We start from the raw sequence: 12,453 nt of genomic DNA on the forward strand, positions 1-12,453 counted from the left end.
GAAACAGGAGGTAATCCAGAAAGAAAGGTCTGACTTCCAGTTGTGTCTCTATGGGAAATGTCATGACAGACTGTGCAACGACGCCGCAAGCTGGACGCGCGAATTCCTGAAAGAAGATTTTGCATTAACTATTTCTAGTAATCTAAGTTTGATAAAGTTTCAGCATAACATCCTCAGGAGACCATAAGCAGGAAAAGACAGTTTGAGGGGGAATAAAAACCCCAAAGGGATGGTAATTAGGGGACACAACAGAAATGTAAAGGCGGAAAGCCTTGGAAAGCCATGTCCCGATCCCTTACGTTACCCTGTATCTTGCAAGCACTCCAGCACAGGGGAGGAGGAGGAGGATGCTCCCCAGGGACAGACACGCAGGGCAAGGCATTTCCACTGAAATGGCAGAAAGGAAGAGGGGAGCTCAGGGAGCAGATGAGAGCAAACTAGCCCTGAAGAAAAGGTAAGGGACAAAATCACCGCGCTCTAATGAGCTAAAATACTAGAGACGTGGGGGACGATGATGGTTACATACACCTAGAATTGCATTTTCCTGTCTTCTGCTCTCCTTCTATAACCGATCCTAACAATTAAATTCAATGCTTAGGAAACCCTTGGGAAAGCACACAGGATGAAAACTTTCATCCTTAAGCCTCACATGGTATCAAAGCAACCTCTAAGTGTGTTACTTAGGGTGCGTAAGGTGCTCTCTTCCCTCACCCAGCACAAAGTAACGACTTTCTCTGGAGTTATGCATTTCTTAACCTCCTGGGGTCCAGCACCAACACAGTCACCTCCTTACTGGCAAGCAGCACTGGGGGGGCTCACGACTCAAGTCACACTCAAGGGTGAATTCTTCATAGATCCGTATACAAAAGCCTGTCCCTGACTCACCATCCACACAGCCAGCCTTCCCAGACCTGTCCAATGCTGCCCTCCTGAACCTGTTTTCTCAGAGAAGACAAGGTAAGATGACCCCTTTAGTACATATCTCCTTAGAGTGACAAAACTCAGGGTCTCCCCTGAGCAGTACAGCCAGATTCAGAGTCAAGCTCTTCCCTCCAACACCCCCAGCAGCTGTTTCTTCTTGTGCAAACAGGGGACAAGGGAAAAAGTTCCTGCTGATCTGCAAAAGAAATGAAAAAAAAAAAAAAAAAAATCTCCGAACCCTCACAGTATGGAGCAGAGCCACACAAACCTGGATCTACCCCTGCTAAAGCTGAAGAGGAGTCGGTCTCTGCTGCTTGGAGGAAATGAAGCCAAACCTTGCAGGAGGGAAGGAGCGATGGCCGGGAGGGCGACGGGAGAGGCTGTGCCGTTCCTCCTGCTGCCTGGCCTCCCCCAGCCCCGCCAAGGCGACAGGGCTGCGCGCGAGAGGAGAGCCCACAGAAACTCGCTGGACCCCAGGGGCAATGGCGTGCCAGGGCAGGAAGGAAGCATCTTTGTTTTATTTTCTCACTCGTGTAGAGAGATATTAATTCATCTATTTCTTAGGAAAAGGAAAGGAAATTGCAGCAGTGCAACATGTCAAGAGACACTGGAAGAGCCAGGCTCACCGAGGACGGGTATTAATTACTGCTTTCTATTTTTATCCTGTTTATAACTCTGGTCTCATCTGTGACTTAAGGAGCTAAAATCCCAGGAGTTAAAACTGTAAATCTACTGAAATAGGTGAAGTATACTCTACAGGCTGCAAAGTCTGGATACAAAGAAATTCTAACAAGTGCCCATCAAAACTTCCGTAAAATTTAATAAGAAAAGAAAGAGCAATCTAGCAGTACACAGAAATGTTATCTCAAGAGAATTACTCCCCGAGAGGAAAAACCACTAGCTGATTCCTGCAAGAAACCCTGAAAAGATTGCTTTTAATTATGTGAAGAAAAAGTTGCTAGGCTGCTTTACATTCCTGAAGGGCCGAGAGTTCGGAAAACTAAAAAATACATTGTGTGGCCCTCCACTGTTGTCTGTACAAGACACTACGAAATCTCTTATTTTGGCAACAACACATACATACGGTAGATGCCAATATTAAAAAAAACCATGACCACAAGCAAACAAAAGTCCATCCTGCAGCTACGAAAGTATGTTTGGTGTCTGCCAAAGAGCTAATGAAAAAAATGCACTCTTATAGACTGTATCTGCTAGACATTAAACTACCTGCTGGACATTTTGTACAGCTTATAAAGCCATAAAATATCACAGGGCATTTACAGATTTTCCAGCTGACAACAATATGAAATAACTGAACAGACCCAGAACAGACTGAGCCCTCTGGTCAGGCACGGTGGATAACGCTGAATATATACTGCCACATACACAACTCGAAATTGTGCCAGCAATGCACAAGACGAGAGCAAAGCTCGTAGTGATGGAAAACGAGCCAAGATAACAAAGCCATCCCTCAGCCTCGCTGTAATGCTGGAACAGCAGCAGGACTGCCCAGATTTACAGTGCGGGGGCTTGGATAATGCCCAAGGGGAATCAGTTCCTCCTGCCCTGTCTGGGGCACAGGCAATTCACTACCAAGCGAGTCGCTATCTCCTGCCATGCTGGGGGACGTGTGGCACTGTACGGCCACCCAAAAATCTACGTTTCAGGGCTGTGGAAATGACAACATGGACTTCACCTCTGGAGACGCGCGACGAGCCAGGAGGACCGGCTGTCTGCCATGGTTTATTTCCCTCGTGGTAAGAGCCAAGGGCTCCAGGGGAGTAGAGAGGTGGTGGCCTCACTGGTTAGAGCTGATACCTGTTGCCAGTCACCCACTCATATCTTCTGGATGACGTCATGTCAGCTGTACATAACGTGAGGTACAGCAGATATTCTGCTACAGAATAAAAAAAAGTGTTTTACTGAGTCATCTGCACACAAGGACAGAAATACTAATAGCACCAAAACCTGAAACGTATAAGCTGCCACCGCCTAGGGAATAACGTGGGAACCATGCATTACACTGTTACTGAACGAGTAACTACTAACGCAGACGTAAATCAACAACAATCCTAACACTTGGTGGCTGAGAGCACACCACCACGTTAGCAGAGTTTTCAGTCTTCCATCTGCAGCTGATACTCTAATGGAAACCCCACCTGAAAACTCTCTTTAGTGATGCTGCACTACCTCAAGGGTTATTTTCTTTAAGAGTCTGCCTAACAACTCAGCACATGAGCTGATGATGAGGATGTCTCCACCGTCTTTTTGCAGGCAGGTGCAAGCTCACCAGACACCAGAAGATCTGAGCTGGAACTGTGCAATTGCCATCAGTACACCGCTGCCCACCCAAACGCAGCAGCACGCAGCTACAAGGCTCCCAGTTCAGGGCTGCCTCACACTGGGCTTGCTACCAGCAAAAAGCAGGGAGTATTGCTTTCCACCTGCCAGGTACTTCCCACCAGTCTTGCCGGTCTGGAGAGCTGGCGTAGGGCAGTTCTTATCGCTGTAGAGACATCCAGCCCCCAGAAGCGTTCAAACGACTGCCTGACAACACAAACGTGCTCTAGGTACACCTGATGGCGAAAAGTTTCAGCAAGGACTTCTGCAGAAGCAAAATGGAAATAAAGTTATGAGGTTTAATACATAATGAGACTAAACGCTACAGTGGCAACGAGTCGCAGGCGCTGGGCAGACAGGAGGGCAGGGGCACTGTAAAGGCATCGTGCACGTTTGTTGCTGCAGTCTCTCCTTGCGGGGCCGCAGGAACAGTCAGACACTGCCAGGACAAAAACACAATCCAGGAAAACACAGGAGCCCCAGAGATAGCAACTAGCAGATACCAGTGGCTAGAAAATACAGTAAGGAAGCAGGATAACTGTGCTACAGAAATCTTCATGCAATGCAGAGAGCTTCAGTATCATTACTGCTTTACAGCTAGGAGTCCGCCCCAGCCCATCCGGGCTTTGCGAGGCAGTAACTCTCATCCCGGGAAAGAATTTGAGTGTGCTTCATCCCTTTTTTCCCCCTTTTCTGAAAAAAATCCACAGCCTATTGCAACGGTAGATCTCTCCCTGAAATGCATCGTAACAATTTTATCAGTCACTGAAATGAAGAAATGTTATGATAACGCCTTGAAGTTATTAGGAAGAGCCATCATAGCATGGAAAGGGATGGAAATCAGCTGCAGACCAGGAAGTTCCACAGCAAATGCACATTTCATAAAATGTTCAACCACAGGCAAAGGAGATACAACCCCACCCCGTGACAGAGAACAATATTCTGCTCCTTCCTACTCGGCAACAGTTTTATCAGCAGCATCTCTATATCATGTTTTGAAGTAATGTAGCATTTAACGTCACCTTGTTGATTTTTATAAAACATATTACTAACCAAAAACTCTGTAAGATGCTCGAGATGTGCATTTTGCTATAGAAGTATGAGACAACTGGGGAATTCATGATATACCATTTTAATAAAACACACGTCACCTCAAGCACCACATTTTTGCTGACAGATCAAGGACTGTTAGTTACGGCCAATACAACACGAGGAGTCGGGACCAGGGCTTCCCGGCTGCCACACACGTGTAATTAAATACACGGCAGTGCACGAGAGCCAGCAGACGCTCTCTGAACACAGAAGGGAAAGGCAGAAAGGAAGATCAAACTCTACACAAATGATTGCTTTTACATTTACAGAATTTTTCTCCTCTTTGGTAGCCTGCCAGAGAAGGTGAAATGTCAAAATGATGGGGTTAAAGCACAGCGATACTGGCGCAAATTCAAGCAAAGCTCCTTAATCATCCGAACAGTCAGGCACTGGAGTAGATTACCGAGGAAAGTCTGAATCACCATCATTGGAAATCTTTAAGAACAGCTGAGACAAACCTCTAGGAAACACTACACGTAGGTAATCCTTCAAGGTCACTTCTAGAAACACTGAAACAACCAAGACTTTCTTCATAAGCATATATCTGATCACACAACCACTGCAGTATTTTGATGGACTGTAGCGTCTTTTTTTTTTTTTTTTTAAATTTGCCGGAACAAGACAAAAAAAAAAAAAAAGCAAACAAACTCAGCGTATAGAGAGCGGCAGCCTCTGGGCTGCCGAAACATTTGCTCAACTTATTTTTAGAAAGTGGAATTGGTGCAACTTCCTCCTCGGTCCACATCAGACTTCATCGGCTCTTCTGCCTGCTCACTGCGCCTTCACTTCAGTAACGCCCCGTCTGCGTACGGCAGAAATTTCTCCTACCTTACGCACGCCGCTTGGGGAGGAAAGGCCATGCTCCGGCAAACGAGGGGAGCGGGGAGGAGAGGGCTTCTTTGCAGCAGCAGCAGCAGGGAGGGGAGCGCCTGCTCGGAGGTGCCCGAACACACTGCAGAGCCCACCCAGCGCGTTCAACCCCAGCTTGGGGAGCCAACCTCACCCTAACGCGGTCACCTGCAGACCGGCTGGATTCAGGGACACAAAGCAGCACGGTGTGGACGGCGTTTTGTGTTGCCGGCAGCCAGAGCCAAGCCCAGGTTCTTGCCTTGGAGAAGCGCTGCTCGTCCCCCCACGATGCGTGTGCAGCCCAGTCCGGCTTCCTAAGGGCTCTGCTCGCTGGCTGCTGGCCTCCCCGGCGGGCTGCAGGCAGTAGGGGACACGGGGAGGGCAGGCAGCCTCTGGCAGGCGGCCCAGGGAGGCTCTGCGACCGCCAACAGCCAGGAGGTAGCGGAGAGGGAACACAAGCCACCCCCCTGCCTCTTGCCGGAGACGCAGCTGCACGCGCGTCCCACAGCTTCAAATGCAGGCGGAGAGGGCTCGGCACGGTGGGAGGAGGCAGGGGCTTACTCGAAACAGGGAAGGGAAAGAGAGGCCCAGGAGCAGGGGATAAGGTGCGGCCCTCGCACAAGGGGAGATCAGGGCGGACAAAAGCCGGCGCCGGGCTCTGGCTCACGGGAGGCGTTGCAGCCCTGCCTCTTCCAGGCGGGCAAGGCGATTGCAAACGGCATCCGATGAGACCGTGGCTCACTCGGTGCAAACCGGCTGCAGGCCGAAGCAACGCTGAGCTTTTCGCACTGCACAGCGCTCTGCCAATGCTAAACTGAAAGAAACGGCACAAGCGTCCTCCAGCTCCCCCCCCCCAGACACAAATTCCTTGCTGGAAAGCAACTGCTTTTCCCAGCAGGACCTTTCCCTGGAGCCAGACATCAGCAGTACCCCAGGGGAGCTCAGAAGGGCGCGCCTACCCCCAGCACACCCAAGCAAACCGCAGCAGATGTAGCTTCAGCAATGTGTGAACCAAACCCGCTCCCTCGCCACAGTATCAGGAGAAGGGACCCGACGCAGTGTCCAGTGCAATGCTGGAAGGACCAGGAGAGGGGAGGAATCGCATGTTTCTCAATGGGTAAAGACGGAGCTTCACAAATTTCCACTGGCATCTACTCCTACGGTTTCCGTTGTTAAAAACAAAACCGAGCCATGGGGAGGTTTCTGGACTGTTCACACTGTGTCAGTCTGGAAAACATAAGAGCTAATTGAAGTTGGGTAACTCGGAGCACATCGGCTGGGAGGAGGTATCGCCAAAAGGAAGTAGGCTTCTGGCTGGCGCTAATACCATTCGATTTACAACACATACAAAAAAACTTGCGAGCAAGAAATGGAGAGGGGTGTACGTACTTCAGAGGCACAACCTTGTCCCAGGGGAAAAAAAAACAGTCCTTCGCTGAACACTCACGTCAGCTCCCTCGTGTTGGTGATGGCCGTATCGACTCACCTCCGCTCTCGCTTCCTTATCTCCAATGACCAGTTACCAACCAGACAGTGGAGCTGCAAGGGTTACTTACCGCTCCCGATAAAGTCAGATCTCAGGAAGACACGTACTGGTAGACTCCTCTACAGCAGCTTAAGACATCACCCTGTCCATCTGGCCTGTTGGACGAGGCTGCCATGCAAACAGCAGAGGCAGCAGAACGGACGCTCATCTTTTCCTTCAGTTCACGGCCAAATTCTTGAACTTTTGCTCAGGATGAGTCTGCATAAAACCGCAGGACTATGCACAGCGAGAGCAGAGGCACAGACACAAACTCTGATTAAATCCCTGCTACAGTGGCAGAAACATTTGGTTGGTGTCTGAGCAAACCCTGCAGAATCCAGTATTGTATACTGCCGCACCTAAATCTGCTAGAGGTTGTCTGTCAGAAACCTCTGTGAAAGAGCTAAGTATTATTCTGGTTTTTTAAGGAAATTTAATGCAAATGGAGATCTCTGGGAACTAAAGTTTTCAGCACCAGCCAGGCTGCAGCAACGCCCCTGTACCCAACTCTCCTCCTGCTTGGTGAGAGCTCACGACTGAAGCTACCTCTGAAATCTCCCATCAACGGAGACTGCTCTGCGGGACCATCAGCAAAGAGCACAGTTCTGCAGAGAAGAGGCAGTGGTGATCCCCAGTGCTCGGGTGCTCTCACCAGATACTGGTTTGGCACCACCAGCCCAGGCCACTAGACATGGACGAGCCTTGTTCACTTCAAGCCCAGTGAGACTTGGTGATACAGATGGAAGATTTCATGTGCTTCCTGCTACTTTCAGACTTGCATTATCACTTTAAACATTGAGCAAGCATTTTATAAAAGTCACCTCTGTTAGATATTTAAGCTTGATAAGAAAGGAGTACTTCACAAACATATTTAAAAAAAAACAAAAACAAAAAGGCATTTTCCTTTAGGACTAGACCCTGTCATCCTGCAAATAACGTGGGATGAAATGCTGTTCACGTCACACGGCTTGGAGCGCCTGTGCTCCGCGAGGGCGTACCGCTGGGACGAAGGAAAGGGTCAGAGTTATAGTCCCGTTACATTGAGAGTTTAATTGCGGGGATGATTTTTACCTTGACACGTTTCTGAATTATGTAAAATATAAATATATGCAGGAGATTAACCACCTTGCAAAAGAGGCTGGCAGCTGGAGCTAATGCTCTGTCCTCAATGCATCTTGCTTCATTTCTCATGGATCCCTCCTGGCCATCTTGCTAGGAAACTTTTCAAACATAAATGGACAAGTGAACGACTCAAAATCTGCTTATCTCATCACAAACTGAATTTCAGTTGCAGCCAAGAAAAAGGAAAAAAGACAGGGGGCTAGATGCAAACATTACGGCTTTGAGAGACCCAAACATGCCAAGCTTTAACTTACACCAGCTCTGAGCGCACGCCGCTAGCACGCTACTCCAGGTTTTGCAAACAGGAGTTCACTGAGCATGCCAAGTCCTTTGCCACAAACACACAGTTCAACGTGCAAATATGCAATCGTCTGATCTGCATTCTTTTTCACATAACAGTACTTAGACATACCCAAATTGGGGTCATTTGGGCCCCCTTATTACTACTGCTCTACAGAAGCTCAACTAGCACAGTCCGACCAAGCCCAGCCTGACCACAGCACTTGAAGAGAAGTGTGGATGGACAGCAGAGTCCAGAGAGGGGCAGAGATCAGCTGTGGTGACAACAAGCCCATGCAAAAAGAGCAGAGAAACAGAGCTTGTTCAGCTTAGGAAGAGAAAACAAAGTCTTTAAATGTAAATTTCTTAATAATACATTAATAATATAATAAAATAAAAGTCTTAAATATGCTTTAAATGTAGCTGCAGAGGTGCAGGGAGTGTTCTCCACGTGCCCTGGAGATCAGAGAAGGAGGAACAGGCTCAAAGTGCAAGACAAAGATTTAGATTAAACACCGTGAAAATCTCTCTAATGGTGAGGAGGCCCGAGTGTCGGCGTACATCATCTGTACAGGATGTGAAATTGCCAGCAGGAAGAGCCTTAAAGAAGAAACGTTACTCAGGAAGGGTTTAGATGTGTACCTGACCTTACCCCAGGGCTGGGAAACAACGACGACATCTCTGAAGGTCCTCTCTAGACATACTGTGTCTGAGGCTACGAAACAAAGTTTCAGAGATTCCTTTAAATTAGCTATATGGCAAGGACGTAACCCCCAGACCACTCACAACCTAGTCTGACACACAGCTACTTGATGAATAACACCATCATTTTATACCCTAACAGCATCTTTCATTTACAGACACCAAACTGTGCTGCAAAATTCATAAAGTTTTCAAAGTGACTCAAGAGTTAAACATTATTACAATTTTAGACACAGGAAAACAAGGGGGCACAGGCTCACAACTTGCAGGGGAAGCCACTCGCGCTCCTGTTCTAAACACTGCATTTGCTTTCTTTCAATTAGCTAATCGCTTGATTTATTTAATACCAAATGTTTGACTAAAAAGCAGATTATGAAGATGCAGACTTATCATTACCTAAGACGTAAATACTGAAAAAGGAGGATCGAGGGTCAAGTGTATCTCTCTCAAATAAAATACACTTTAACCTTTAATAAAATAAATACTTTAAATAGCTCAGAAATACCTGGCATTCCCTCTTGCCAGTTGTAAAGGACTCCCCTATTTCTGTCTGCATTTTCATACCATCTACTGGGCAGATCCTGAACTACCCAACTGCACGGCGCAGGCCCTGCAAGGCTGCAGCCCACAGCGGTTTGTCCCGAGCCGAGTCCCCCACGAACCGAATTTTATTCCCCGCAGGAGCGCCAAGCCACAAGCCAGTGCCTGCTATGAAGCGCAAGGGAGGTATGAAACCACTATCCCATACTCCAAATATTTCCAGCAAGAGCATGGGGACACCACAGCCCGCCCAGCAGAAGTGTGAGGGTAAGAGAAGAGGAAGGCGGAGAGGAAGAGGAGGAGAGGCAGCCGTTCCCTCCGCTAGCATCCTCGGTACAACCCGCCGCACGCCGTTGCTCAGGCAATTGAACCGAGGTGGGAAAGTATTTTTTCCCCAATATTACTGGCTGCCGAAGAGGAGCTACCACATGGCTGTTCTCAGCCACTCACTGCACGGTGTTTACTATAAACAACAGTAAACAGAAACAGAGCCAAAAATCAAAGCTGGGTACCCCGGAGCTGTGTCTCCACATCCTGACTTTACCCATGGAAAGAATGAGTTTAGTATTCAGCTGCTGAACCTAAAACGTCCAAGGCCAAAGGGAGCCAAGTTGCTCATTGCATCCGAAACTTAGGCGGCCTGTTTAGATTTGCTATCTCTGCCTTTAGTCATCAAGACTCCAAACTGCTGCCACGGTTTTACACAGGAGCTTCAAAGAGCCTGCGGATTAAACCTGAACGACGTGCGGCAAGAGCCAGCCTGACACTGTATTTATTTTTAAACATCTTACTGTGCACGAAAAGCTCAAATCTTGTCTTACTCCCAGCTCTATCCAAGCGCTCGACTCGGGGGGGCTGGGAAGGAGGTGCAGATGTTTCCTCAGGGAAAGCGGTTGTGGGATTTCCCGGTCCGGTCCCCGGGATCGCCCCGACACCTCCAGTGCCACAGACCGGCCGGCGGGTCCTGCTCAGAGCATCCTTGTCCATCTCCGCTGCGGTCGCAGGAGGGTTTCGCTGCCCTCCGAAAGGGCTCCTGGGGAGGGAAGGGCACAAACCTTCCCCAGGCACAACCCGCAGGCAGGGGCCACCTCCTGCAAATCCTCCGGCAGCTCGGTCTCGCTTCCCTTTTCACGCCAGGAGTGTCTGGCAGATAACAAACAGCGCCGAGGAGGAGGGCAGGCTGGGGCGATCCGCAAAACCCGCTCCGAGGCCTTTGGCGAGCACGACAGCCCCGGCCCGGCGCTGCGGGAAGGGCTGCTGCGCCCCGTCCCCCCGCGCTGGCCGGGCCGTCCCGGTCCGGCCCTGCCCGGGGACACCTGGAAGAACAACAAAGCCCCTCGGAGGTGCTTTACCGGTAGCTACAACCCGGCCGGGAAGGGGCAGGCGGCCCACGGGCAGGCGAGGGAGGCCGGCGCCGACCCCCCGGGCCTCTGCCCCGCTGCCGGCGGGAGTCGAGAGGGCCCCGGCGGGGGAACCGGGCCGGGCCCTGACGGGGACCAACAGGTGCCGGCGGTGACCCGCAGCCGCCGCGACCCGGCCCGGCGGGTGAGGCGGCGGCCGGGCCGCGCTGACAGGCGAGCTCCGGTCCGGGCCCGCCTCCGCCGGGCCTACTCGCCCGACAACCGCCCGGCCTCCTCCAGCGCCTCGCCGGGCCGGGCCGGGCCGGGTCGTAGCCCGCCGTGCCGCCCCCGCCGTTCCCCCTCCTCACCTGCGCGGCCGCCGAACGCTGGGGCTGCTCAGTCCCTCGCCGCCGCCATGTTTCCGATGCGCAGTGAAGGCGGGGAGCGGGGGAGGGAGCGCGGACAGACCCGGCCCGGCCCGGCCCGGCCCCGCGCCGCCCCCTGCCGCCCGGGACGGCGCCGTTGCGCCGCCATCGGGGCGGATCGCCAGGGCCGAGCCGAGCCGAGCCGAAACGAGCCGATTCGGCTCGGCTCGGCTCGGCCCGGCCCGGCCCGACTCGGCCCTGGCGGTCTGCACCCCCCGCAGCGTCGCTGAGGAGTGCGGGCGGCTCCGCGCCGTGTCCACGCGGGGATAGATCCCCCCGCACCCCCATCGTCCTCACCCCACATTCTGGGTACGGGGCAGACCCCCAGCCTGGGGACGGACCCCCCCGTGCCCACCCGGGACCCTCTGGGCACAGGACAGTCCCCCACCATGATCTCCAGGCTGGGAACAGACACCCGTGCCCACTCGGGACCCTCTAGGGACAGGGCAGACCCCCACTGTGAGCCCCAGCCTGAGGACAGACCCCCCCCATGCCCACCCAGGACACACTGACCATGGGGCAGACCCCCACCATGATCCACGGCCTGGGGATGGACTCCCCCGTGCCCACTCAGGACACACTGGGCACGAGGCAGCCCTCCACTGTGATGTCCAGCCTGAGGATGGACCCTCGGTGCCCACTCGGGACACAGTGACCATGGGGCAGACCCCCACTGTGATCCCCACGCCTGGGGATCAAACCCCCAGCGCCCACCAGGGACCCTGTGGGTACCGGAGAGCGATGTTCATCCATGTCTGGGTCCCCACTGGGGACAGCCCCATGCCTGCCCTGGGCCCCACTGGAGATGCCCAGGACTGGAGTGGGCTCCATGCAGCACAGCCAGGCCCCGGGGACAGACAACCCCCAGATCTTCCCTTTCCTCCCAGCCCGAGCGGGGCCCTGCCCCGCACCCAGCCCTGCAGCACCCTTCCAGCAGAGACGCCACAGAGGCACCCCAGTGCCCCAAAGCCCCCCCCAGACAGAGTAAGACCCCTTTGACGCCCAGCTAAAAGGATACCTCACGCCACCGTTGTATCTCGTTACCTTCACAGCACCATCCCCAGCCGGCATCCAGAGAGACCCCTGTGCGAGCCAACCCCACAGAGCACCCATGAACCTTGGTGACTTCTCCTGACCAGAGACGGACCTCCCCGTGCACCTCCTCTGTCCTGTAGAGCCACCAGAGCCTACACACAGTACCCCAAAAACATCCCCTAGCATCCCTTAGCTAGGGAACCCCCTATGTGACACATGGATACTGCAAGGGCCACCTTTGCCCCCACAACCCCCCATCAGTGTTGTCCTCCCCACGTCCCTT

General features: G+C 52.2%; 2 protein-coding genes across 11 annotated transcripts in view; both read right to left on the reverse strand.

Annotated features, from left to right (window-relative positions):
• Positions 1–11,215, reverse strand: part of SCMH1 (Scm polycomb group protein homolog 1) — a 74,915-nt gene extending 63,700 nt beyond the window's left edge. For 7 of the 10 annotated variants that reach the window (XM_087760541.1, XM_087760547.1, XM_087760542.1 and 4 more), the window contains exon 1: positions 11,079–11,215. The gene's annotated coding sequence lies outside the window, so the exon portion shown is untranslated. The remainder of the gene's footprint in view (positions 1–11,078) is intronic. The other 3 variants (XM_087760538.1, XM_087760543.1, XM_087760537.1) reach the window with 3 other exon arrangements.
• On the reverse strand, positions 3,210–8,276 carry LOC148055341 (uncharacterized). The gene is made up of 3 exons (XM_087761277.1): positions 8,262–8,276; positions 5,371–6,157; positions 3,210–3,526 (listed from the first exon to the last, which is right to left on the reverse strand). Exons 1-3 carry the CDS (start codon positions 8,274–8,276, stop codon positions 3,318–3,320), a joined length of 1,011 nt encoding a protein of 336 aa, XP_087617403.1. The 3' UTR covers positions 3,210–3,317.
• Positions 11,216–12,453: the final 1,238 nt, after the last annotated feature.

The sequence above is a fragment of the Nipponia nippon genome, unplaced genomic scaffold, assembly GCF_047370975.1.
Source record: "Nipponia nippon isolate SJK-2023a ecotype South Korea unplaced genomic scaffold, ASM4737097v1 scaffold_23, whole genome shotgun sequence".
Taxonomy (NCBI): Eukaryota; Metazoa; Chordata; class Aves; order Pelecaniformes; family Threskiornithidae; genus Nipponia; species Nipponia nippon.